The following is a 24,372-nucleotide window of genomic DNA, read 5'->3' as shown; positions in this document are numbered from 1 at the left end:
GCGTACCCCTTTGGGTACTTTGAAAAAAGACAGGAGGAACATCGGCATGCTCGTTAGTACCGAATTAATTAATACTAGACGTCCTTCATATGACATAATCTTACCCTTCCCGCAGCTAAGTTTCTTCTCGAATCGATCCTCGATATATCTCCATTCTTTATTAGTCAACTTCCTATGATGGATTGGAATGCCAAGATAGCTAAAGGGCAGTGATCCCAGTTCACAACCGAACAGGTGCTTGTACTCTTCTTGGTCATCGTTGGCCCTTCCAAAACAGAAGAGTTCACTTCTGTGGAAATTGATCTTCAACCCCGACAATTGCTCAAAAAGGCATAGGATGAGTTTCATGTTTCGAGCTTGTGCAAGGTCATGTTTCATAACTAATATTGTGTCATCCACATATTGTAAGATTTAGACCCCCTCATCCACCAGATGAGAGACTAGTCCACCAATCAGCTCCTTTTCCTTGGCCCTGCCTATGAGTACTGTCAACATGTCCATCACAATATTAAACAGTATCGGGGACATAGGGTCACCCTGCCTCAGGCCTTTATGCGTTTAAAAATAATGTCCAATATCATCATTGACCTTTATTCCAACACTACCTTTTTGGACAAAGGAATCCACCTAATTCCTCCAGGACTCATTGAAACCTGTTAGATAATAACGAGAATAAATGAGACAGAGAGACACGGATTTTTACGTGGAAACCCTTGCGGGAGAAAACCACGGACGCACGAAGGCGCAATCACTATGAGGAGGAGTATTACAAGAACGAGACGACAGACCGTCTGAGGTGCGACTACATGGGGTATATATGAGGGGCAACACATAGGAGTCCTTGTAGGACAAGTAAACGAGTTGTACTCGTACGCGTCGGTACCAACGCAAAAGGCCCACACCGTATGTACTACGTCTGGTCCAATACAGTACTAGAATTTGGATCACAATTTAACAATCTCCACCTTGAGCCAAATTCCCTCCAGTAGTCGAAGAAAGTGAATAACTCCATCCAAATCAGCTTAAACACCTTGTGCGTCAAAGTCCATAGGACTAGTGAGAAATACCAACTAAGCCTGAGCAAAGCTCAAACTTATTGGTCGGAACTGGCTTTGTCATCATATCAGCTGGATTATCATGAGTACTTATCTTGCATACCTTCAAATCGCCTTCAGCAACAACATCTCGAATATAATGAAATCTGACATCAATGTGCTTTGTCCTCTCATGATACATTGGATTCTTTGTAAGATATATAGCACTTTGACTGTCACTAAATACGGTAGGGCAAGATGAGTCTCCACAAAGCTTAGTGTACAAACCTCTCAACCAGATAGCTTCTTTGCATGCCTCAGAAATAGCCATATACTCGGCATCAGTAGTGGAACACGCCACGATAGACTGCAAAGTTGCTCTCCAACTCACAACACAACCACCAATGGTGAAAACATAACCTGTGAGTGATCTTCTCTTATCCAAATCACCAGCAAAATCAGAATCAACAAAACCAACAAGTCCATCTCCAGTTTTCCCAAATTGTAAATAAGCATTAGAAGTACCACGCAGGTATCTGAAAATCCACTGAACTGCTTTCCAATGCTCTTTTCCAGGATTAGCCATGTATCTACTGACAACACTCAATGCATAAGATAAATCCGGACGAGAACAAACCATGGCATACATAAGTGAACCAACTGCACTCGAATAGGGAACTCTAGACATGTACTCAATATCTGCATCTGACTTAGGACATAAAGCTGATGATAATTTGAAGTGTGCAGCTAACGGAGTACTCACCGGCTTGGCATTATGCATATTAAAACGACGAAGAACTTTATCAATATATCCCTTCTGACTGAGATACACTTTTCCAGATGGTCTATCTCTAGATATTTCCATGCCAAGTATTTTCTTTGCTGCACCCAAATCTTTCATCTCAAATTCATTACTCAATTGCTTCTTTAGTTCATTAATATCTGACATACTCTTTGCAGCAATAAGCATATCATCAACATAAAGGAGCAAATAAATAGTTGAACCTTTCACAGTTTTCAAATAAACACAACTATCATAATTAGACCTTTTGAAACCTTGAGAGAGCATAAAGGTGTCAAATCTCTTGTACCACTGTCTAGGGGATTGCTTCAATCCATAAAGAGATTTCTTTAACTTACAGACAAGCTTTTCTTTTCCAGGAATAACAAAACCTTCAGGTTGTTCCATATAAATATCCTCTTCTAATTCTCCATCTAAAAATGCAGTTTTAACATCCAATTGTTCAAGCTCAAGATCATGCATGGCAACAATACTGAGTAAAGTGCGAATAGAGCTATGCTTCACAACAGGAGAAAAGACTTCGTTATAGTCAATACCTGGAATCTGACTGTAACCTTTAGCAACTAACCTTGCTCTATATCTTGTCTCATCATTAGGAGAAACACCTTCTTTCCTCTTAAAAACCCACTTGCAACGAATAGGTTTCTTCTCTCTAGGTAATCTTACTAAATCCCAAGTGCCATTCTTTTCAAGTGATTCCATCTCATCATGCATAGCGATCATCCACTTATTACTATCACTAGAAATAATAGCCTCGGAATATGAAGAAGGCTCAACATTACCTTCAATTTCTTCTGCAACAGATAAAGCAAAAGAAACAATATTGCACTCTTCAATTAACCTGTCAAGTTTATTACTACCCCGTCTAACTCTGTCACGTGCAAGATTCCAACTGGGTGGAACAATAGGCTGATTTGGAGTGGGAGTGACATGATCATCATTAACGACGGGTTCATCATGTGCATCAACAATTTCATTATGAGATGTATCACCTGAATCAATAACATGCTCCACCTGAACAGTAGGCTGCTGAATAGGAGGCTGCTGTTCACTCTCAACAGGAACATTAGTAGATGAAACATCATGTAACATAGCAGATTCATTAAAGATAACATTTCTGCTAATAACAACCTTCTGGGTTTCAGGATTCCATAATTTAAAACCTTTAACACCAGACTTATAACCAAGAAAGATGCACTTAACAGCCCTAGGCTCCAATTTTCCATTATCAACATGAGCATAAGCAGTGCAACCAAAAACTCTCAACTGTGAATAATCAGTAGGTGAACCAGACCATACCTCAATTGGAGTTTTCTTATTAAGAGCAATAGATGGTGAACGGTTAATGAGATAACAAGCAGTGGAAGCGGCCTCAGCCCAAAAACGCCTATGCAAACCTGCATTGGACAACATGCAACGGGCTCTGGAAATAATGGTCCTGTTCATGCGCTCAGCAACACCGTTTTGTTGAGGAGTATAAGGAACAGTGTAATGTCTGACAATGCCTTCAGACTTGCAATAATTCTTAAATTGCTTAGAATAGAATTCCATACCATTATCAGTGCGAAGTATTTTTACCTTCTTTCAGTTTGTCTCTCAATCATAATCTTCCACTCCTTAAAAGCTGAGAATGCTTCATATTTATGCTTCAAGAAATAAGGCCATACTTTTCTCGAATAATCATCAATTATAGTCAGCATGTAACTAGCACCACCTAGTGACTTTCTGCGAGATGGTCCCCATAAATCAGAATGCACATAATCAAGAATACCTTCGGTTGTATGAGTCGAAGTGTTGAACTTCACCCTCTTGTGCTTGCCGAAGATACAATGCTCACAAAATTTCAATTTACCAGGTTCATATCCATCAAGAAGACCTCTCTTATTTAACTTTGCTAAACCAAGTTCACTCATATGTCCAAGACGCATATGCCAAAGGTTAGCAGCATCACAATCAGAATCCTTTGAAACAACTGGAGTTGCGTTACCTGAAACTGTAGAACCTCGAAGGTAATAAAGACCATTGGTCGAACTTAAGTCACCTTTCATCACAACAAGGGAACCTTTGGTGACTTTCAAAACACTATCTCCACCTGAATACTTGTATCCCTTTGCATCAAGGGCACTCATAGAAATAAGATTTCTCTTCATCTTCAGAATATACCGAACATCTGTCAAAGTTCTGATTATGCCATCAAACATCTTGATTCGAATAGAACCTATGCCTTCAATCTTGCATGTGAATTATCAAAACCCAAAACGGAACCAGCAGAAGTAGTGGAATCAAAAGTATTAAACCAATCTCTATGTGGACACATATGAAAAGTACATGCAGTATCAAGTACCCACTCATCATTGGTCTCAGCACATCCAGCAATAACGACAAGAGCATCATCGGAACTATCATCACGAGCAACGTTAGCAGAATTTTCACCTTGTTTGTTACCTTTTCTCTTTTCCTTGTTCTGCAACTTGAAACACTCAGAGATGTCATGCCCGTCTCTCTTGCAATACCTGCAATATTTCTTGTCTCTGGATTGTGACTGGCCCCTGTAGCCGTTCTTACTTTTGCCTTTGTTTCCATTATTGGAGTTTTTCTCCTTTGTCTTGCCACGAACAGAAATCCCTCAGCTTGGGATGAACTCGAACCATCATGAGGCACCATTAATTTCATCTTCTCCTTAGAGTTTAAAACTTCATAAACTTCATTAAGCGCGAGAGTATCACGACTATATAATATGGTGTCTCTAAAATTGGTATAAGAACTTGGCAGTGAACAAAGTAACATTAAAGTAGTATCTTCCTCTTCATACTTAACCTCCATTGCAGCTAGATCAGATATGATCTCTTTAAATTCTGAAATATGATTCAAAACATTACCTCCCTCGGGTAACCTATGCTGGAATAATTTTTGCTTCAGATGCATCTTGTTGGTGAGATCTTTAGTCATGCAAATCCCTTCCAGCTTTAACCATAGAGCGGCGGCAGTTTTCTCACTCAAAACTTCCTGCAAAATATTATTATATAAATGGAGTTGAATTTGTGACAAAGCCTTACAATCAATTCTTTTCTCCTCATCAGTCCAGTCCTGAATTCTGTTCTTTCCAAAACTATCCAGTGCTTCATCATAGTCAGACTGTGCCAACAACGCCCGCATCTTGACTTGCCATAGGGTAAACCTTGTGTCACGGTCCAGCAGCGGAAGACCATACTTCATGGATGCCATGAGTCGATAAAACTATGTACACAAAGTAGTACAAACCGATAGAAAAATTCTTAATAGAATTAATATTGCGGGACAAAGAACTAGAGAGATAGCACCTGGTAATCGCTGGTGGCCGTAGCAATTGAAAAACTGTAGAAAAAAGAAAATCTGGACTTCTAGATCAGCTTGGCCTCGTGAGTAGTAGTACTCAACTAGTACTAGCAGGTCACGTGGAGTAGTACTAGTACTTTGACTGCTCTGTGTTGATTCGGTCTTCACGTCACGGTCGGAAGCAGCCTCAGGTTGCGCGCGGCAGCAGCGGAACTCGGATAGATGTGCGTGCTTGGGGACTTGAGCTTGTACGCAGCAACAACAACTAGCGGATCAGACAAGACGGCTGTAACTTAGAGCGATTTATACGCGTGCGTACGAACAGAGATTCTGTCGGTCTCGGCATCCTGCACACTGAAAATCGATCCGGCTTTGAATTGACGGATCGCCTGAGATGCGTGCGGCTACGCACACATTGGAACCTTAATCTCCGGTCTCAAACTCGTATCTAAACCTCAGCTCTGTATACCACTTGTTAGATAATAACGAGAATAAACGAGACAAAGAGACACGGATTTTTATATGAAAACCTTTGCGGGAGAAAACCACGGACGCACGAAGGTGCAATCACTATAAGAAGGAGTATTACAAGCACGAGACGACAGACCGTCTGAGATGCGACTACATGGGATATATATAAGGGGCAACACATAGGAGTCCTTGTAGGACAAGTAAACGAGTTGTACTCGTACGCGTCGATACCAACGCAAAAGGCCCACACCGTATGTACTACGTCTAGTCCAATACGATACTAGAATTTGAATCACAATTTAACAAAACCTTTCATGCGCATAGCTTGCTGTAGAAAAGGTGTACAGTTCCGAAGCGGACTCCACCATCAATTGGTCTTGTTTGTGTGAACGTTGAGGATGCGGTCTTCTCCTCTTCTTCGAGCTCGGCGATATCAAAAATTGCTGAAGCTTTATGAAGTGTTGTTGCTTTTGCTCGGGATGAGGACTTCGTGCTCTGATCACAAAGTTGAATGCTCCACTTCGCTGCTAGTGCCACAACTTGATCTTTTAGCCTGATTGTCATACTTCTGATCACAAAGTTGGATGTTTCTTTTATTCATTTAAGACGTAGTGCTAACGAGGCCGCTCATATGTTCGCTGGATCGAGGGAACTTGTGCTCATTCTCCCTGGTTGTATCCAGAGCCTGTAAACTCTGATTGTTTGCGAATAAATGATTGTTTGTGAATAAATTAGATCTTTGAAAAAAAAAGATGCTTGTTCGCTCATGCCTTTTGGCAATATATTTGCTCCTCGAGTTACCTAAAAACATAGATGTGGTCCCTCAAGATTTTCGTTAGATATTTGGTCCTTCAAGTTTCAAAACCAAATAAATTTAGTTCAAAACCAGATTTTAAGCATGTAGAGTGGGTTTGACCATGTTGACCATGTTTGATTGATGAACAGTAAATTCAAAAAAATAGCAAACAAATTTTAAAACATCTAAAATTTTGTGGCAACCGATGCTTGGGTGTGCTAGGTGCGAGAAAAATTTCTTGTGTTTTGACATTCGAAGAGTTTGTAGCAAGAAAAAACAAATATTGACAAAAAAAGCCAAAACTGTTTTTTAGGAGCTTCTCGGATGTTATTCGAACACAAAAACTTACTCACCTAGAATACCCAAAGCATCTTTGTTGTCACGATTTTTTTATTTTTTTATTTTTCTGATTTTCTTTTTGCTATTTCTTCCTATTTATCTGTCAAACCCTGCCAACAAGCTCAGAATCTGATTTTACATCAAACTTATCCTGTTTTGAGACTTGTAGAGCAAAATGTCTAAAAAGCCCTTTAGGATCAACTCTATACTTCTGGGAACCTGATGGACAAAAACATACTTCCCATCTATAAATAGGAGCATTTACATCATCAATAAATAACACTGATCTCATAAAAATCTCTATTCATTTCCCATCTATAAATAGGAATAGTTTACATCATCAATAAATAACACTGTTCTCATAAAAATCTCTATTCATTTCCCATCTATAAATAGGAATAGTTTACATCATCAATAAATAACACTGTTCTCATAAAAATCTCTATTCATTCCCCATCTATAAATAGGAGTAGTTTACATCATCAATAAATAACACCGTTTTCATAAGAATCTGTATTCAGAAATTCGCGCTGTCTCGATCTCTAAAATCTTCATAGTTCTACATCACATGCCTTTCCGAATCTGTAGAAAAATGCTTTCTCGAATGTGGAGAAAGTAACTACCACTTCTATCAAAAAATCGTATACATATTATAAAAAAATCATATATATTTACAGGTGATCTAAGCTAGTTAATAGGTGGTGTGTAAAGCTAATTAGAAGGGTGCGGTAGCAACATCTCGTTCCTCGGCGGCGGTGCGCCCATACTGGTGGCAGTAGACACCGTCATCGTCAAGAAACGCGTAGGGACTGAACATGTCGTAGTCCTCGTCACCCTGGTCGTCCTCCTCGTCGGAGTCGGCCATGGAGTCCCTCCTGACGCCCAGCACCGGCTTGAGGCCCTGCAGCACGCAGCAAGCTCCATAAATACCAGCTGGTTCGTCGATCACAAAGTTGAGATAGAAGCCGGCCGATCGACGATGAACAAAAGCCGGCCGTCTATATACGTACCTCGGTGAAGATTCGGACGGCGTCCTCCGAGGAGTGCGTTCTCAGGACGTACAGCGCCGCCTCCTGCACAAGTGGATAATAGAAATACATCTTAGAGAATGGTCTTAACAGATTGAGCAAGATGGAGAGCTGAGATAGCCTCGGTGCCGGTGCCTCACCCTCGCGTACTTGAGCTCGTGGAGGGACAGCGCCTTGGGCTCCCACTCCATGGACGCCATGCTCCCCGCGACGCCGGCGTCGGGCCTCATCAGATATCAGCTTCGCCGGACGTGCTGTGCGCGCGACGACCGGAATGTAGCACTATCACGTACGAAACGTGTAACGCGTGGGCCGGCCTCTTGCTTGCAGATGAGAAAAATGCGTGTATGTGTACGGCTTCCGTGGTAGGTCTCGGTGCGTGGTGAAGGAGAGAACGGAGTTCCCCTGCTGTTGGCTATTTATAGCGTGATGAGGCGTCGGCCGGACGAAGAGAAAGTAAGCACGAACTCCACACGTGTCGGCCGCTGAGGCGCACACGTCGTGGAGGTGTCGTGATGTGACACGCGGGAGAAACGGGGGTGGAGAGCCATCACCGTGTCGTAGTCGTCGACCCGCATGCGGCGTCGGTGCATGGCGCGCGGCCGGTCTCGGCCACTAGCTGCCCGGCACGTGGCTTCCGCTCGGGTGCAGGAGGCGATGTGGTTACCACCTCGTGTTTGCGTGACGTGTGATCCTGCCGCTGCCGACGCCCGCGGCTGGGACGCGCCCGTTGCTTCGCGATACTCTGCGCTTTCTGCAGAGCCTTTTCACCGGACGCCACCTTTCCTGCGCTGATTTCGCATGATATTTTCGCTGCATATATACGTACCGAGGGTCGAGTGATATAGACATATACCGCATCTACTACCACTATAAAAGGAAGAGAGCGGCAGATCCAAACAATCACAACCATCCATCATGAACATCTAATGGTCCGTAGTTTTTTTATGTTTAATACTAGCAAGCCACTAATCACGCAGTAAGCAAAAGGACCCGCACGACTAATCCTCCCCGTTCCTTCGTCCTGAACAAAACTGCCCGCACGAACCCACGACCTTCGCTACTCCTCCTCTGCTACCCACGCCTCCCGCAGATCCCCCGCTCGGCCGCTCCCCGCAGATCCTCTGCTGCCCCACGGACGCGACCGCGGACTGCCGCCGCCGATGATCCCATCTGATGGCGGCGCCGACCCATCCCTGGCGCTGGATGCGGTGACCTCCGGCAGAGGCGCGCCCGGCCACGCCTTCCCCAGCACAGTCTCGCCGGGCTGCCTCCGCTCCTCCGGCAGCGCTGCGCCCGTTCGCCGCAGCCCGCCGGCGAGGGCACAATCGATGCCGACCTGCACGCGCAAGGGGAGGCGGCAGGAGCAGTCGTGCAAGGGCAGGACCAGCCGTGCGGTCAATCGAGCAATCCTTTTGCATCTTGGCCGCCATGTCCCCCGCCGTCGACGACGCCCGCTGTGGCGATCTCCGCCCTGGCGACCAGCTCTGCCTCGCCTGCCAAATCAAATCTACGAACTAAGGTTGATTTCTATGACTTCAGTTCGCTGGTGGTACTGGCATAACGCTTATGTTGCAGGCTTCTCCAGAATGATTCCTCATAAGAGATATCTCAACCAGTCATAAGTTAGCCTGAAGACATAAGGTGCAGATATCCTTCCTTGGTATAAGAGATACTTTCAACTAATCACACGTGCAATGTTACATTTGAGTAAGGGATTACCATGTTCTCTGAATTTTCTACCCGACAGATATGTTCAACTATATTTAGAGTATTCTGATAAAGGGTTTACCCCCGCTTTATATTATAAAGCATCCGGATATTTAGAGTATTATACATCTCTAATCTGCATATTTGAGACCAACATGATAATGTTCCATACTTCTTAAGCCATTTTGGTGCCACCTATTGTACCATCATTTTTTGCTTCAGGTATTGTCCTCATTTCCAAACAATTCCATTGTCTTCGCTTCTCTACTCACATGTGTTTTTTAGTCTTCCTCTCACTCTTTTGAGCTTCTACAGAACTGATGTCTGACTGCTATGTTTACCCTTCTGAATAATACCCTTATCAAGTTTTCAGCTTTTAATGGAAAACTGTAACCAATTACCGAAATTTTGGAGTTCTTTTTCACCTTTTCTTGTCCGGTTGTGGATAAAAAAAACTTATGCTGAATCATTGCGTCTCCAGACGAGCAGTGCAGATTTGAGAGTTAGGTTATTTGTCAAAAGTTTTCCGTTTTATCCATACAATACTAAAATTAGTTTTACATAATTTGAATGTGTGCTCGCATGAGCTTGTAAACTTCTCTCGTGTGTCCACACAAGGGCGGAGGGAAGATTCTTTCTGTGAAGAAACCTATTTTGTATGAAGTTGTAGTTGATTTTGTCGGACTGGGAAGTGATGGATGCACCAAGTAGGTGGTCTTTATTTCCGGGATTAGAATTTTCAAAAGGACTGTTTCTTCTCACCTTGATCTTGTGACCTAATGAAATTTATTCCTGATTTTTATCAGGGACACAACAGTGAAGATGTTTTTGAATTTCGTGTTGTAGCTAAATGGTGGAGTTTTCATGAATTCATGTTATGAATTGGTTCTCATTTTTTTTATCATAACCTTTTATTATCTCATGATTTGTTGATTTTTTTTGTTTTTTCTATTGATATTTCTGTTTGCAAAACGATTATTAGATATTGGAGAATTAACGAGGTATGGCTACTGCCAAGCATGCTTTCAAAAGTACACGATTCAAGAGATTTTCTATTTTGGCAGAAGTTGGTGTGCCTACTGACAAGTGTGCTCTGAAAATTAGTCAATTACTGCACCAGCTGGACTTATAGATCGGTTCACAAGGTTCTTTCTGGACAGTAGTAATGGTTTTAATACATTTAAAACATGTATGGTTATTTGATTCATGAACAAAACAAATATATTCTCTTTTGAGATTTGGGCATTTCACATATGACCATTGTACTGTTGCACTATTACTACGACCTATGTGAAAGGTAAATAAACCTTTCAGCAACATATGTTGGTATAATTCTCTCCCAACTAGCATTATATGCCATATATAGTTGTTGTTTTTTTTACCGAAATGTTAGGAGCCTCGTGTATAAGGTATGCAGAAATTCTCACTTTGGGGAAGTGATTAATTCTTCATGTGCAGTAACCTGGAGAGATGGTGCTGGTGGATTCTAGCCGCAAGGTGAGTGGCTTGATCCTTGATTAATCATGTTTAATTTTAAATGGATGTGAAGTGATTGTCCTAGATCAATGCGTGATTTATGTGCAAATGCTACAGTCGAAGACATGCAGTTGCTTGCCGTCGATGAAGCGACATCAACATGGGTAGCTGATCCAGTCATCTGTTAGTCTGTTCGTCTTTCTTCCTTGCACTTTGTTCTTCAGTCATGTGTTGGGCATCCTTCCCCATGCTACTGACTCTATGGTGTCGCTGGCCCATGCTTCTGACTCTCCAGACATATACTCACTTGTTAGAAATCCCATGGCAATTGCTTTCATGTGAATTTTGGTTAGTACTCCGTATTTATGATGTTGCTGGCCTCATTGCTCTGAATATACTACCACACTGCATGATAAAATCAACAATGACTTTTCTTAATGCATGTAAATTATCGCTTCTCTGTAATGTTTGATGTCAATTTATTCCATGACAATGGTGCAAACTAGGATCTGACCGGACAAGACAGCCGCATATTTAGTTTAGGTGTTGCTGTTACTGCAGGCCCTTGTCCAGATGGAGGACTTGGCTTCTTCAGTGAGGATAATTCAATACTACACTTTGATTCAATAGAGTGCGAGGTAATTTTCTTCTTACCTGATGTGGTTACATCTAAGTAAAATTTCCTTTGGGTGCTTCAACACCAACCGGGCTTCTGTCTATAGAGTTGTTTTTATTTATATTTCTTGAGCTACTGTTGTTGCTTCTCATTTTTTATATTTGTTTCTTGATATAGCTTCATTCGGGTTTAAGTGCGTTGCTGCTGGTCGCCTCTTGTGATTGTGTACAGCTTACTTCTGACATAGCCAAGATTAAAGGAGAGGGGAGTCATTGCTGATGGCTTAGAACTTTTTGGTGCATCATGCTATGCGACTAAGGTGCAATGCCTTATCCATTGAAGCTTTTGTTTCTTCATCTAACATGTACACCTTGAACAGAACCATCTTCTTTTTGTTTCTTTTTTTTTTCAATTCTGGATAGGTCACCCTGACAGACACTTGGTGAGATGTTTGAAGCTGCTCATAGTATCATGACCTAGCTTGGAGACTGTGCCAAGGTATCATCTGCAGTGTCATGTCTGTGTTCTGTCTAAATAGCATGCAATGCTTTACATTGGCATCAGAAAGTCCACTTCAATATCATTTTTTGGCTGCTTTATAGTATTAGTACTACTATTTTTCTTCTGTAATCATGGATTTGCAATTTGACTGAAGCTTTAAATTTTGATATGTTGCCTTGTGGTTAAGTTTTTATAAGAAAATAGTTAGTAATTGTGAATTTCTTCATTCTCAACAGATAGAATGTTCCTTTCTTTTCCTGTATACCCATTACAGTGGTACGTATCCTTCATTACAAAGAGCCAGTTTGTCGTTGCAGTGTTTTGTTGGAAATATGCCCTAGAGGCAATAATAAAAGTATTATTATTATATTTCCTTGTTCATGATAATTGTCTTTTATTCATGCTATAACTGTATTATCCGGAAATCGTAATACACGTGTGAATACATAGACCACAATATGTCCCTAGTGAGCCTCTAGTTGACTAGCTCGTTGTGATCAACAGATAGTCATGGTTTCCTGGCTATGGACATTGGATGTCGTTGATAACGGGATCACATCATTAGGAGAATGATGTGATGGACAAGACCCAATCCTAAGACTAGCACAAAAGATCGTGTAGTTCATTTGCTAGAGCTTTGCCAATGTCAAGTATCTTTTCCTTAGACCATGAGATTGTGCAACTCCCGGATATCGTAGGAATGCTTTGGGTGTACCAAACGTCACAACGTAACTGGGTGGCTATAAAGGTGCATTACAGGTATCTCCGAAAGTGTCTGTTGGGTTGGCACGAATCGAGACTGGGATTTGTCACTCCGTGTAAACGGAGAGGTATCTCCGGGCCCACTCGGTAGGACATCATCATATGCGCAATGTGACCAAGGAGTTGATCACGGGATGATGTGTTATGGAACGAGTAAAGTGACTTGCCGGTAACGAGATTGAACAAGGTATTGGATACCGACGATCGAATCTCGGGCAAGTAAAATACCGATAGACAAAGGGAATTGAATACGGGATTGATTAAGTCCTTGACATCGTGGTTCATCCGATGAGATCATCGTGGAACATGTGGGAGCCATCATGGGTATCCAGATCCCGCTGTTGGTTATTGACCGGAGAACGTCTCGGTCATGTCTGCATGTCTCCCGAACCCGTAGGGTCTACACACTTAAGGTTCGATGACGCTAGGGTTATAAAGGAAGCTTGTATGTGGTTACCGAATGTTGTTCGGAGTCTCGGATGAGATCCCGGACGTCACGAGGAGTTCCGGAATGGTCCGGAGGTAAAGATTTATATATGGGAAGTCCTGTTTTGGTCACCGGAAAAGTTTCGGGCGATATCGGTATTGTACCGGGACCACCGGGAGGGTCCCGGGGGTCCACCAAGTGGGGCCACCTGCCCCAGAAGGCTGCGTGGGCCATGTGTGGGAGGGGACCAGCCCCTAGGTGGGCTGGTGCGCCCCCCACAAGGGGCCAAGGCGCAAGGGAGAGTGGGAGGGGGCAAACCCTAGTCCAGATGGGCCTTAAGGCCCACCTAGTGGGCGCCTCCCCTCTCTCCCCCTCCTGGCCGCCGCCCCCTTTGCCATCTAGGGCTGGCCGCACCCCTTGGGGTGGGAAACCCTAAAGGGGGCGCAGCCCCCTTCTCCCCTATATAAATAGAGGCCTGGGGCTGCCCATAACACATGAGAACTTCTCCTCTCGTTGGTGCAGCCCTGTCTCTCCTCCTCCTCTTCTCCCATGGTGCTTGGCGAAGCCCTGCGGGATTGCCACGCTCCTCCATCACCACCACGCCGTTGTGCTGCTGTTGGATGGAGTCTTCCTCAACCTCTCCCTCTATCCTTGCTGGATCAAGGCGTGGGAGACGTCACCGGGCTGTACATGTGTTGAACGCGGAGGTGCCGTCCGTTCGGCACTTGATCATCGGTGATCTGAATCACGACGAGTACGACTCCATCAACCCCGTTCACTTGAACGCTTCCGCTTAGCGATCTACAAGGGTATGTAGATGCAAACTCTCCTCCCTTTCTACTCGTTGCTGGTCTCTCCATAGATAGATCTTGGTGTTACGTAAGAAAATTTTTGAATTTCTGCTACGTTCCCCAACAGTGGCATCATGAGCTAGGTCTATTGCGTAGATTCTTTGCACGAATAGAACACAAAGTAGTTGTGGGCGTTGATGTTGTTCAATATGCTTACCGTTACTAGTCCAATCTTGTTTCGACGGTATTGTGGGATGAAGCGGCCCGGACCGACCTTACACGTACTCTTACGTGAGACAGGTTCCACCGATTGACATGCACTTGGTGCATAAGGTGGCTAGCGGGTGCCAGTCTCTCCCACTTTAGTCGGAACGGATTCGATGAAAAGGGTCCTTATGAAGGGTAAATAGCAATTGGCATATCACGTTGTGGTTTTGCGTAGGTAAGAAACGTTCTTGCTAGAAACCCATAGCAGCCACGTAAAACATGCAAACAACAATTAGAGGACGTCTAACTTGTTTTTGCAGGGTATGTCATGTGATGTGATATGGCCAAAAGGATGTGATGAATGATATATATGTGATGTATGAGATTGATCATGTTCTTGTAATAGGATTCACGACTTGCATGTCGATGAGTATGACAACCGGCAGGAGCCATAGGAGTTGTCTTTATTTTTTGTATGACCTGCGTGTCATTGAAGAACGCCATGTAACTTACTTTACTTTATTGCTAAACGCGTTAGCCATAGAAGTAGAAGTAGTCGTTGGCGTGACAACTTCATGAAGACACGATGATGGAGATCATGATGATGGAGATCATGGTGTCATGCCGGTGACGATGATGATCATGGAGCCCCGAAGATGAAGATCAAAAGGAGCAAAATGATATTGGCCATATCATGTCACTATTTGATTGCATGTGATGTTTATCATGTTTATACATCTTATTTGCTTAGAACGACGGTAGTAAATAAGATGATCCCTTACAACAATTTCAAGAAGTGTTCTCCCCTAACTGTGCACCGTTGCGACAGTTCGTGTTTCGAAGCACCACGTGATGATCGGGTGTTAGATTCTAACGTTCACATACAACGGGTGTAAGACAGATTTACACACGCGAAACACTTAGGGTTAACTTGACGAGCCTAGCATGTACAGACATGGCCTCGGAACACGGAGACCGAAAGGTCGAACATGAGTCGTATAGAAGATACGATCAACATGAAGATGTTCACCGATGATGACTAGTCCGTCTCACGTGATGATCGGACACGGCCTAGTTTGACTCGGATCATGTAATCACTTAGATGACTAGAGGGATGTCTATCTGAGTGGGAGTTCATAAGATGAACTTAATTATCCTGAAGATAGTCAAAAGGTGTTTGCAAATTATGTCGTAGCTCACGCTATAGTTCTACTGTTTAGATATGTTCCTAGAGAAAAATTAGTTGAAAGTTGATAGTAGCAATTATGCGGACTAGGTCCGTAAACTGAGGATTGTCCTCATTGCTTCATAGAAGGCTTATGTCCTTAATGCACCGCTCAGTGTGCTGAACCTCGAACGTTGTCTGTGGTTGTTGCGAACATCTGACATACATGTTTTGATAACTACGTGATAGTTCAGTTAAACGGTTTAGAGTTGAGGCACCAAAGACGTTTTTGAAACATCGCGAAACATATGAGATGTTTTGAGGGCTGAAATTGGGATTTCAGGCTCGTGCCCATGTCAAGAGGTATAAGACCTCCGATGACTTTCTTAACCTGCAAACTAAGGAGAAAAGCTCAATTGTTGAGCTTGTGCTCAGATTGTCTGAGTACAACAATCATTTGAATCGAGTGGGAGTTGATCTTCCAGATAAGACAGTGATGGTTCTCCAAAGTCATTGCCACCAAGCTGTTAGAGCTTCGTGATGAACTATAACATATCAGGGATAGATATGATGATCCTTGAGGTATTCGCGATGTTTGACACCGCGAAAGTAGGAATCAAAAAGGAGCATCAATTGTTGATGGTTGGTGAAACCACTAGTTTCAAGAAGGGCAAGGGCAAGAAGGGATACTTCATGAAACGGCAAATCAGCTGCTGCTCTAGTGAAGAAACCCAAGGTAAAACCCAAACCCGAGACTAAGTGCTTCTGTAATAAGGGGAACAACCACTAGAGCAGAATTACCCTAGATACTTGGTAGATAAGAAGGCTGGCAAGGTCGATAGAAGTATATTGGATATACATTGTGTTAATGTGTACTTTGCTAGTACTCCTAGTAGCACCAGGGTATTAGATACCGGTTCGGTTGCTAAGTGTTAGTAACTCGAAACAAAAGGCTACGGAATAAACGGAGACTAGCTAAAGGTGAGCTGACGATATGTGTTGGAAGTTTTTCCAAGCTTCATATGATCAAGCATCGCACGCTCCCTCTACCAAAGAGATTGGTGTTAAACCTAAATAATTGTTGTTTGGTGTTTGCGTTGAGCATAGACATGATTGGATTACGTCTATCGCAATACGGTTATTCATTTAAGGAGAATAATCGTTACTCTGTTTATTTGAATAATACCTTCAATGGTCTTACACCTAAAATGAATGGTTTATTAAATCTCGATCGTAGTGATACACATGTTCATGCCAAAAGATAGTAATGATAGAACCACCTACTTGTGGCACTGCCACGTAAGTCATATCGGTATAAAACGCATGAAGAAGCTCCATATTGATGGATCTTTGGGCTCACTCGTTTTTGAAAAGTTTGAGACATGCGAACCATGTCTATTGGTGTATATGCATGAAGAAACTCCATGCAAATGGACCGTTTTGACTCACTTGATTTTGAATCACTTGGGACATGCAAATCATACCACATGGGCAAGATGACTGAAAAGCCTCGTTTTCAGTAAGATGTAACAAGATAGCAACTTGTTGGAAGCAACACATTTTGATGCGTGCAGTCCAATGAGTGCTGAGGCATGCAGTGAATATCGTTATGTTCTTACTTCACAGATGATTCGAGTAGATGTTGAGAATATTTACTTGATGAAACACAAGTCTGAATTATTGAATGGTTCAAGTAATTTCAGAGTGAAGTAGAAGATTGTGACAAGAGGATAAAATGTCTATGATATGATCATAGAGATGAGTATCTGAGTTACGAGTTTTGGCACACAATTAAGACATTGTGGAAATTGTTTCACAATTAATACCGCCTGGAACACCATAGTGTGATGGTGTGTCCGAACATCATAGTTGCACCCTATTGGATATGATGCATACCATGATGTCTCTTATCGAACTGCCAGGATAGTTTATGGGTTAGGCATTAAAGACAACCACATTCACTTTAAATAGGGCACCACGTAATTCCGATGAGATGACACCGTATGAATTATGGTTTAGAGAAACCTAAGTTGTCATTTCTTAAAGGTTTGGGGCTGCGACGCTTATGTGAAAAAGTTTCAGGATTAAGCTCGAACCCAAAGCGGATAAAGTACATCTTCATAGGACACCCAAAACAGTTGGGTATACCTCCTAATTCAGATCCGAAGGCAATATGAATTGTTTCTAGAATTGGGTCCTTTCTCGAGGAAAGGTTTCTCTCGAAAGAATTGAGTGGGAGGATGGTGGAGACTTGATGAGGTTACTGAACCATCACTTCAACCAGTGTGTAGCAGGGCACAGGAAGTTGTTCCTGTGGCACCTACACCAATTGAAGTAGAAGCTTATGATAGTGATCATGAAACTTCAGATCAAGTCACTCCCAAACCTCGTAGGGTGACAAGGATACGTACTACTTCAGAGTGGTACAGTAATCCTGTCTTGGAAGTCATGTTGCTAGACAACAATGAACCTACGAGCTATGGAGAAGCGATGGTGGGCCTGGATTCCGATAAATGGCTCAAGGCCATAAAACCCGAGAGAGGATCCATGTATGAAAACAAAGTGTAGACTTTGGAAGAACTACTTGATGGTCATAAGGCTGTTAGGTACATATGGATTTTGAAAGGAAGACAGACAATGATGGTAAGTGTCACCATTGAGAAAGGTCGACTTGTCGTTGAGATGTTTTTCGACAAGTTCAAGGAGTTGACTACGATGAGACTTTCTCACTCGTAGCGATGCTAAGAGTATGTTGGAATTATATTAGCAATTACTGCATTATTTATGAAATCTTGCAGATAGGATGTCAAAACATTGTTTCCTCGACGATTCTTGAGGAAAGGTTGTATGTGATACAACCGGAAGGTTTTGTCTATCCTGAAATATGCTAATAAGTATGCAAAGCTCCAGCAATCCTTCTGAGGACTGGAGTGAGCATCTCGGAGTTGGAATGTATGCTTTGATGATGATCAAAGATTTAGGGTGTATACAAAGTTTATGAGAAACTTGTATTTCCAAAGAAGTGAGTGGGAGCACTATAGAATTTCTGATGAGTATATGTTGTTGACATATTAATGATCAGAAATGACGTAGAATTTCTGGAAAGCATATAGGGTTATTTGGAAAGTGTTTTCAATGGAAAACCTGGATTAAGCTACTTGAACATTGAGCATCAAGATCTATAAGGATAGATCAAAACGCTTAATGGTACTTTCAAATGAGCACATGCCTTGACGTGATCTTGAAGGTGTTCAAGATGGATCAGTCAAAAAAGGAGTTCTTGCCTGAGTTGTAAGGTACGAAGTTAAGGGCATCCATACCTGAGCCCTTGGCGCCTCCCTCCCTCCCGTGACACCTCCTCCTCTCCCGTAGGTGCTTGGCGAAGCCCTGCAGGATTGCCACGCTCCTCCATCACCACCACGCCGTTGTGCTGCTGCTGGATGGAGTCTTCCTCAACCTCTCCCTCTCTCCTTGCTGGATCAAGGCGTGGGAGACATCGTCGAGCTGTACGTGTGTTGAACGCGGAGGTGCTGTCCGTTCGGCACTAGGATCATCGGTGATCTGAATCACGACGAGTACGACTCCATCAACCCCGTTCACTTGAACGCTTCCGCTTAGCGATCTACAAGGGTATGTAGATGCACTCCCCTTTCTACTCGTTGCTGGTCTCTCCATAGATAGATCTTGGTGTTACGTAGGAATTTTTTTGAATTTCTGCTACGTTCCCCAACAGTGGCATCATGAGCTAGGTCTATTGCGTAGATTCTTTGCACGAGTAGAACACAAAGTAGTTGTGGGCGTTGATGTTGTTCAATATGCTTACCGTTACTAGTCCAATCTTGTTTCGACGGTATTGTGGGATGAAGCGGCCCGGACCGACCTTACACGTACTCTTACGTGAGACAGGTTCCACCGATTGACATGCACTTCGTGCATAAGGTGGCTAGCGGGTGCCAGTCTCTCCCACTTTAGTCGGAACGGATTCGATGAAAAGGGTCCTTATGAAGGGTAAATAGCAATTGGCATATCACGTTGTGGTTTTGCGTAGGTAAGAAACGTTCTTGCTAGAAACCCATAGCAGCCACGTAAAACATGCAAACAACAATTAGAGGACGTCTAACTTGTTTTTGCAGGGTATGCTATGTGATGTGATATGGCCAAAAGGATGTGATGAATGATATATGTGATGTATGAGATTGATCATGTTCTTGTAATAGGATTCACGACTTGCATGTCGATGAGTATGACAACCGGCAGGAGCCATAGGAGTTGTCTTTATTTATTGTATGACCTGCGTGTCATTGAAGAACGCCATGTAACTTACTTTACTTTATTGCTAAACGCGTTAGCCATAGAAGTAGAAGTAGTCGTTGGCGTGACAACTTCATGAAGACACGATGATGGAGATCATGATGATGGAGATCATGGTGTCAAGCCGGTGACAAGATGATCATGGAGCCCCGAAGATGAAGATCAAAGGAGCTATATGATATTGGCCATATCATGTCACTACTATATTTGATTGCATGTGATGTTTATCATGTTTATGCATCTTGTTTGCTTAGAACGACGGTAGTAAATAAGATGATCCCTTACAAAATTTCAAGAAGTGTTCTCCCCTAACTGTGCACCGTTGCTACAGTTCGTCGCTTCTAAGCACCACGTGATGATCGGGTGTGATGGATTCTTACGTTCACATACAACGGGTGTAAGACAGTTTTACACAGCAATACACTTAGGGTTAACTTGACGAGCCTAGCATGTGCAGACATGGCCTCGGAACACGGAGACCGAAAGGTCGAGCATGAGTCGTATAGTAGATACGATCAACATGAAGATGTTCACCGATGATGACTAGTCCGTCTCACGTGATGATCGGACACGGCCTAGTTGACTCGGATCATGTGATCACTTAGATGACCAGAGGGATGTCTATCTGAGTGGGAGTTCATAAGATGAACTTAATTATCCTGAACATAGTCAAAAGACCTTTTGCAAATTATGTCGTAAGCTCGCGCTTTAGTTCCACTGTTTAGATATGTTCCTAGAGAAAATATAGTTGAAAGTTGATAGTAGCGATTATGCGATCAGTAGAAAGCTTATGTCCTTAATGCACCGCTCAGTGTGCTGAACCCCAACGTCGTTTGTCGATGTTGCGAACATCGGACATACACGTTTTGATAACTACGCGATAGTTCAATTAAATGGTTTAAGTAGAGGCACCAAAGACGTTTTCGAAACGTCGCGGAACATATGAGATGTTTCGAGGGCTGAAATTGGGATTTCAGGCTCGTGCCCACGTCAAGAGGTATAAGACCTCCGACGATTTTCTTAGCCTGCAAACTAAGGGAGAAAAGCTCAATCGTTGAGCTTGTGCTCAGATTGTCTGAGCACAACAATCACTTGAATCGAGTGGGAGTTGATCTTCCAGATGAGATAGTGATGTTTCCCCAAAGTCATTGCCACCAAGCTGCTAGAGCTTCGTGATGAACTATAACATATCAAGGATAGAGATGATGATCCTTGAGGTATTCGCGTTGTTTGACGTCGCGAAAGTAGAAATCAAGAAGGAGCATCAATTGTTGATGGTTGATGAAACCACTAGTTTCAAGAAGGGCAAGGGAAAGAAGGGATACTTCATGAAACGGCAAATCAGCTGCTGCACCAATGAAGAAACCCGAGGTTGAACCCAAACCCGAGACTAAGTGCTTCTGTAATAAGGGGAACAACCACTGGAGCAAGATTACCCTATATGCTTGGTAGATAAGAAGGCTGGCAAGGTCGATAGAAGTATATTGGATATACATTATGTTAATGTGTACTTTACTAGTACTCCTAGTAGCACCAGGGTATTAGATACCGGTTTGGTTGCTAAGTGTTAGTAACTCGAAATAAAGGCTACGGAATAAACGGAGACTAGCTAAAGGTGAGCTGACGATATGTGTTGGAAGTTTTTCCAAGCTTGATATGATCAAGCATCGCACGCTCCCTCTACCAAAGAGATTGGTGTTAAACCTAAATAATTGTTATTTGGTGTTTGCGTTGAGCATAGACATGATTGGATTACGTCTATCGCAATACGGTTATTCATTTAAGGAGAATAATGGTTACTCTGTTTATTTGAATAATACCTTCAATGGTCTTACACCTAAAATGAATGGTTTATTAAATCTCGATCGTAGTAATACACATGTTCATGCCAAAAGATAGTAATGATAGTACCACCTACTTGTGGCACTGCTGTGTAAGTCATATTGGTATAAAACACATGAAGAAGCTCCATGTTGATGGATCTTTGGACTCACTCGTTTTTGAAAAGTTTGAGACATGCGAACCATGTCTATTGGTATATATGCATGAAGAAACTCCATGCAAATGGACCGTTTGAACTCACTTGATTTTGAATTACTTGAGATATGCAAATCATACCACATGGGCAAGATGACTGAAAAGCCTCGGTTTCAGTAAGATGGAACAAGATAGCAACTTGTTGGAAGTAACACATTTTGATGTGTCCAATCCAATGAGTGCTGAGGCATGCAGTGAATATCGTTATGATCTTACTTCACAGATGATTCGAGTAAATGTTGAGTATATTTACTTGATGAAACACAAGTCTGAATTATTGAATGGTTCAAGTAATTTCAGAGTGAAGTAGCAGATCATTGTGACAAGAGGATAAAATGTCTATTATATGATCATAGAGATGAATATCTGAGTTACGAGTTTTGGCACACAATTAAGACATTGTGGAAATTGTTTCGCAATTAATACCGCCTGGAACACCATAATGTGATGGTGTGTCCGAACATCATAACTGCACCCTATTGGATATGGTGCGTACCATGATGTCTCTTATCGAATTACCACTATCGTTCATGGGTTAGGCATTAGAGACAACCACATTCACTTTAAATAGGGCACCACATAATTCCGTTGAGATGACACCGTATGAATTATGGTTTAGAGAAACCTAAGTTGTCGTTTCTTAAAAGTTTGGGGCTGCGACGCTTATATGGAAAAGTTTCAGGTTGATAAGCTCGAACCCAAAGCGGATAAAATGCATCTTCATAGGAAACCCAAAACAGTTGGGTATACCTCCTAATTTAGATCCGAAAGCAATATGGATTGTTTCTAGAATCGGGTCCTTTCTCGAGGAAAAGTTTCTCTCGAAAGAATTGAGTGGGAGGATGGTGGAGACTTGATGAGGTTATTGAACCGTCTCTTCAACTAGTGTGTGACAGGGCACAGGGAATTGTTCCTGTGGCACCTACACCAATTGAAGTGGAAGCTTATGATATTGATCATGAAACTTCGGATCAAGTCACTCCCAAACCTCGTAGGATGACAAGGATGCGTACTACTTCAGAGTGGTACGTAATCCTGTCTTGAAGGTCATGTTGCTAAACAACAATGAACCTACGAGCTATGGAGAAGCGACGGTGGGCCCAAATTCCAACAAATGGTTAGAAGCCATGAAATCCGAGATAGGATCCATGTATCAGAACAAAGCATGGACTTTGGTGGACTTGCCCGATGACCGGCAAGCCATTGAGATAAATGGATCTTTAAGAAGAAGACGAACGTGGACGATAAAGTCACCGTCCATGAAGCTCGACTTGTGGCGAAAAGTTTTTCACAAGTTCAAGGAGTTGACTACGATGAGTTTTTCTCATCCGTAGCGATGCTTAAAGTCCGTCGGAATCATGTTAGCATTAGCTGCATTTATGAAATCTGGCAGATGGATGTCAAGACAAGTTTCCTTACTAGTTTTCGGAAGGAAAGGTTGTATGTGATACAACCGGAAGGTTTTGTCAATCCCGAAAGATGCTAATAAGTATGCAAAGCTCCAGCAATCCTTCTAAGGACTGAAGTGAGCATCTCGGAGTTGGAATGTACGCTTTGATAAGATGATCAAAGATTTTGGGTCTATACAAAGTTCATGAGAAACTTGTATTTCCAAAGAAGTGAGTGGGAGCACTATAGAATTTCTGATAAGTATATGTTGTTGACATATATGTTGATCAGAAATGATGTAGAATTTCTAGAAAGCATATAGGGTTATTTGAAAGGTGTTTTTCAATGGAAAGCCTGGATTAAGCTACTTGAACATTGAGCATCAAGATCTATAAGGATAGATCAAAATGCTTAATAATACTTTCAAATGAGCACATACCTTGACATGATCTTGAAGGTGTTCAAGATGGATCAGTCAAAGAAGAAGTTCTTGCCTGAATTGTAAGGTACGAAGTTAAGACTTAAAGCTTGACCACGGCAGAATAGAGAGAAAGGACGAAGGTCGTCCCCTATGCTTTAGACGTAGGCTCTACAGTATGTCGTGCTGTGTACCGCACCGAAAGTGTGCCTTGCCATGAGTTAGTCAAGGGGTACAAGAGTGATCCAAGAATGGATCATAGGACAGCGGTCAAAGTTATCCTTAGTAACTAGTGGACTAAGGAATTTTCTCGATTATGGAGGTGGTAAAAGAGTTCGTCATAAAGGTTACGACGATGCAAGCTTGACACCTATCCAGATAGCTCTAAGTAGAGAGACCGGATACATATAATGGAGCAACAATTTAGAATAGTTGCAAGTAGAACAGTTATTTGGAATAGCTCCAAATAGAGCGTGGTAGCTGCATCTAGGAGATGACATAAAGATTTGTAAAGCACACACGGATCTGAAAGGTTCAGACCCATTGACTAAAACCTCTCTCACAAGCAACATGATCAAACATAAAACTCATTGAGTGTTAATCACATAGTGATGTGAACTAGACTACTGACTCTAGTAAACTCTTGGGTATTAGTCACATGGCGATGTGACCTGTGAGTGTTAATCACATGGCGATGTGAACTAGATTATTGACTCTAGTGCAAGTGGGAGACTGTTGGAAATATGCCCTAGAGGCAATAATAAAAGTATTATTATT

At 42.5% G+C, this 24,372-nt stretch overlaps 1 protein-coding gene and 1 long non-coding RNA gene across 16 annotated transcripts in view; one reads left to right on the top strand and one right to left on the bottom strand.

The window, feature by feature from the left end:
- Window positions 1–7,110: 7,110 nt before the first annotated feature.
- LOC123082151 (uncharacterized) lies at window positions 7,111–8,161 on the bottom strand. The gene is made up of 3 exons (XM_044504552.1): window positions 7,926–8,161; window positions 7,768–7,830; window positions 7,111–7,658 (listed from the first exon to the last, which is right to left on the bottom strand). The coding sequence occupies exons 1-3, from the start codon at window positions 8,013–8,015 to the stop codon at window positions 7,473–7,475; spliced, it is 339 nt and encodes a 112-aa protein (XP_044360487.1). The 5' UTR covers window positions 8,016–8,161; the 3' UTR covers window positions 7,111–7,472.
- A 571-nt stretch (window positions 8,162–8,732) lies between these two features.
- The window catches only part of LOC123086619 (uncharacterized), a 19,369-nt gene continuing 3,729 nt past the window's right edge, over window positions 8,733–24,372 (top strand). Inside the window, exons 1-6 of one of the 15 annotated variants that reach the window (XR_006441008.1) lie at window positions 8,753–9,307; window positions 9,364–9,429; window positions 10,954–10,992; window positions 11,089–11,609; window positions 11,765–11,906; window positions 12,010–12,085. This is a non-coding gene — a long non-coding RNA (uncharacterized lncRNA). Of the gene's footprint in view, window positions 10,993–11,088; window positions 11,610–11,764; window positions 11,907–12,009; window positions 12,086–24,372 lie in introns of all 15 variants that reach the window. The other 14 variants (XR_006441004.1, XR_006441000.1, XR_006441013.1 and 11 more) reach the window with 14 other exon arrangements.

The sequence above is a fragment of the Triticum aestivum genome, chromosome 4A (genome assembly GCF_018294505.1).
Source record: "Triticum aestivum cultivar Chinese Spring chromosome 4A, IWGSC CS RefSeq v2.1, whole genome shotgun sequence".
NCBI classification, from domain to species: domain Eukaryota; kingdom Viridiplantae; phylum Streptophyta; class Magnoliopsida; order Poales; family Poaceae; genus Triticum; species Triticum aestivum.
The sequence above is the reverse complement of the archived record's forward strand: the minus strand, read 5'-3'. Positions and strand labels throughout refer to the sequence as shown.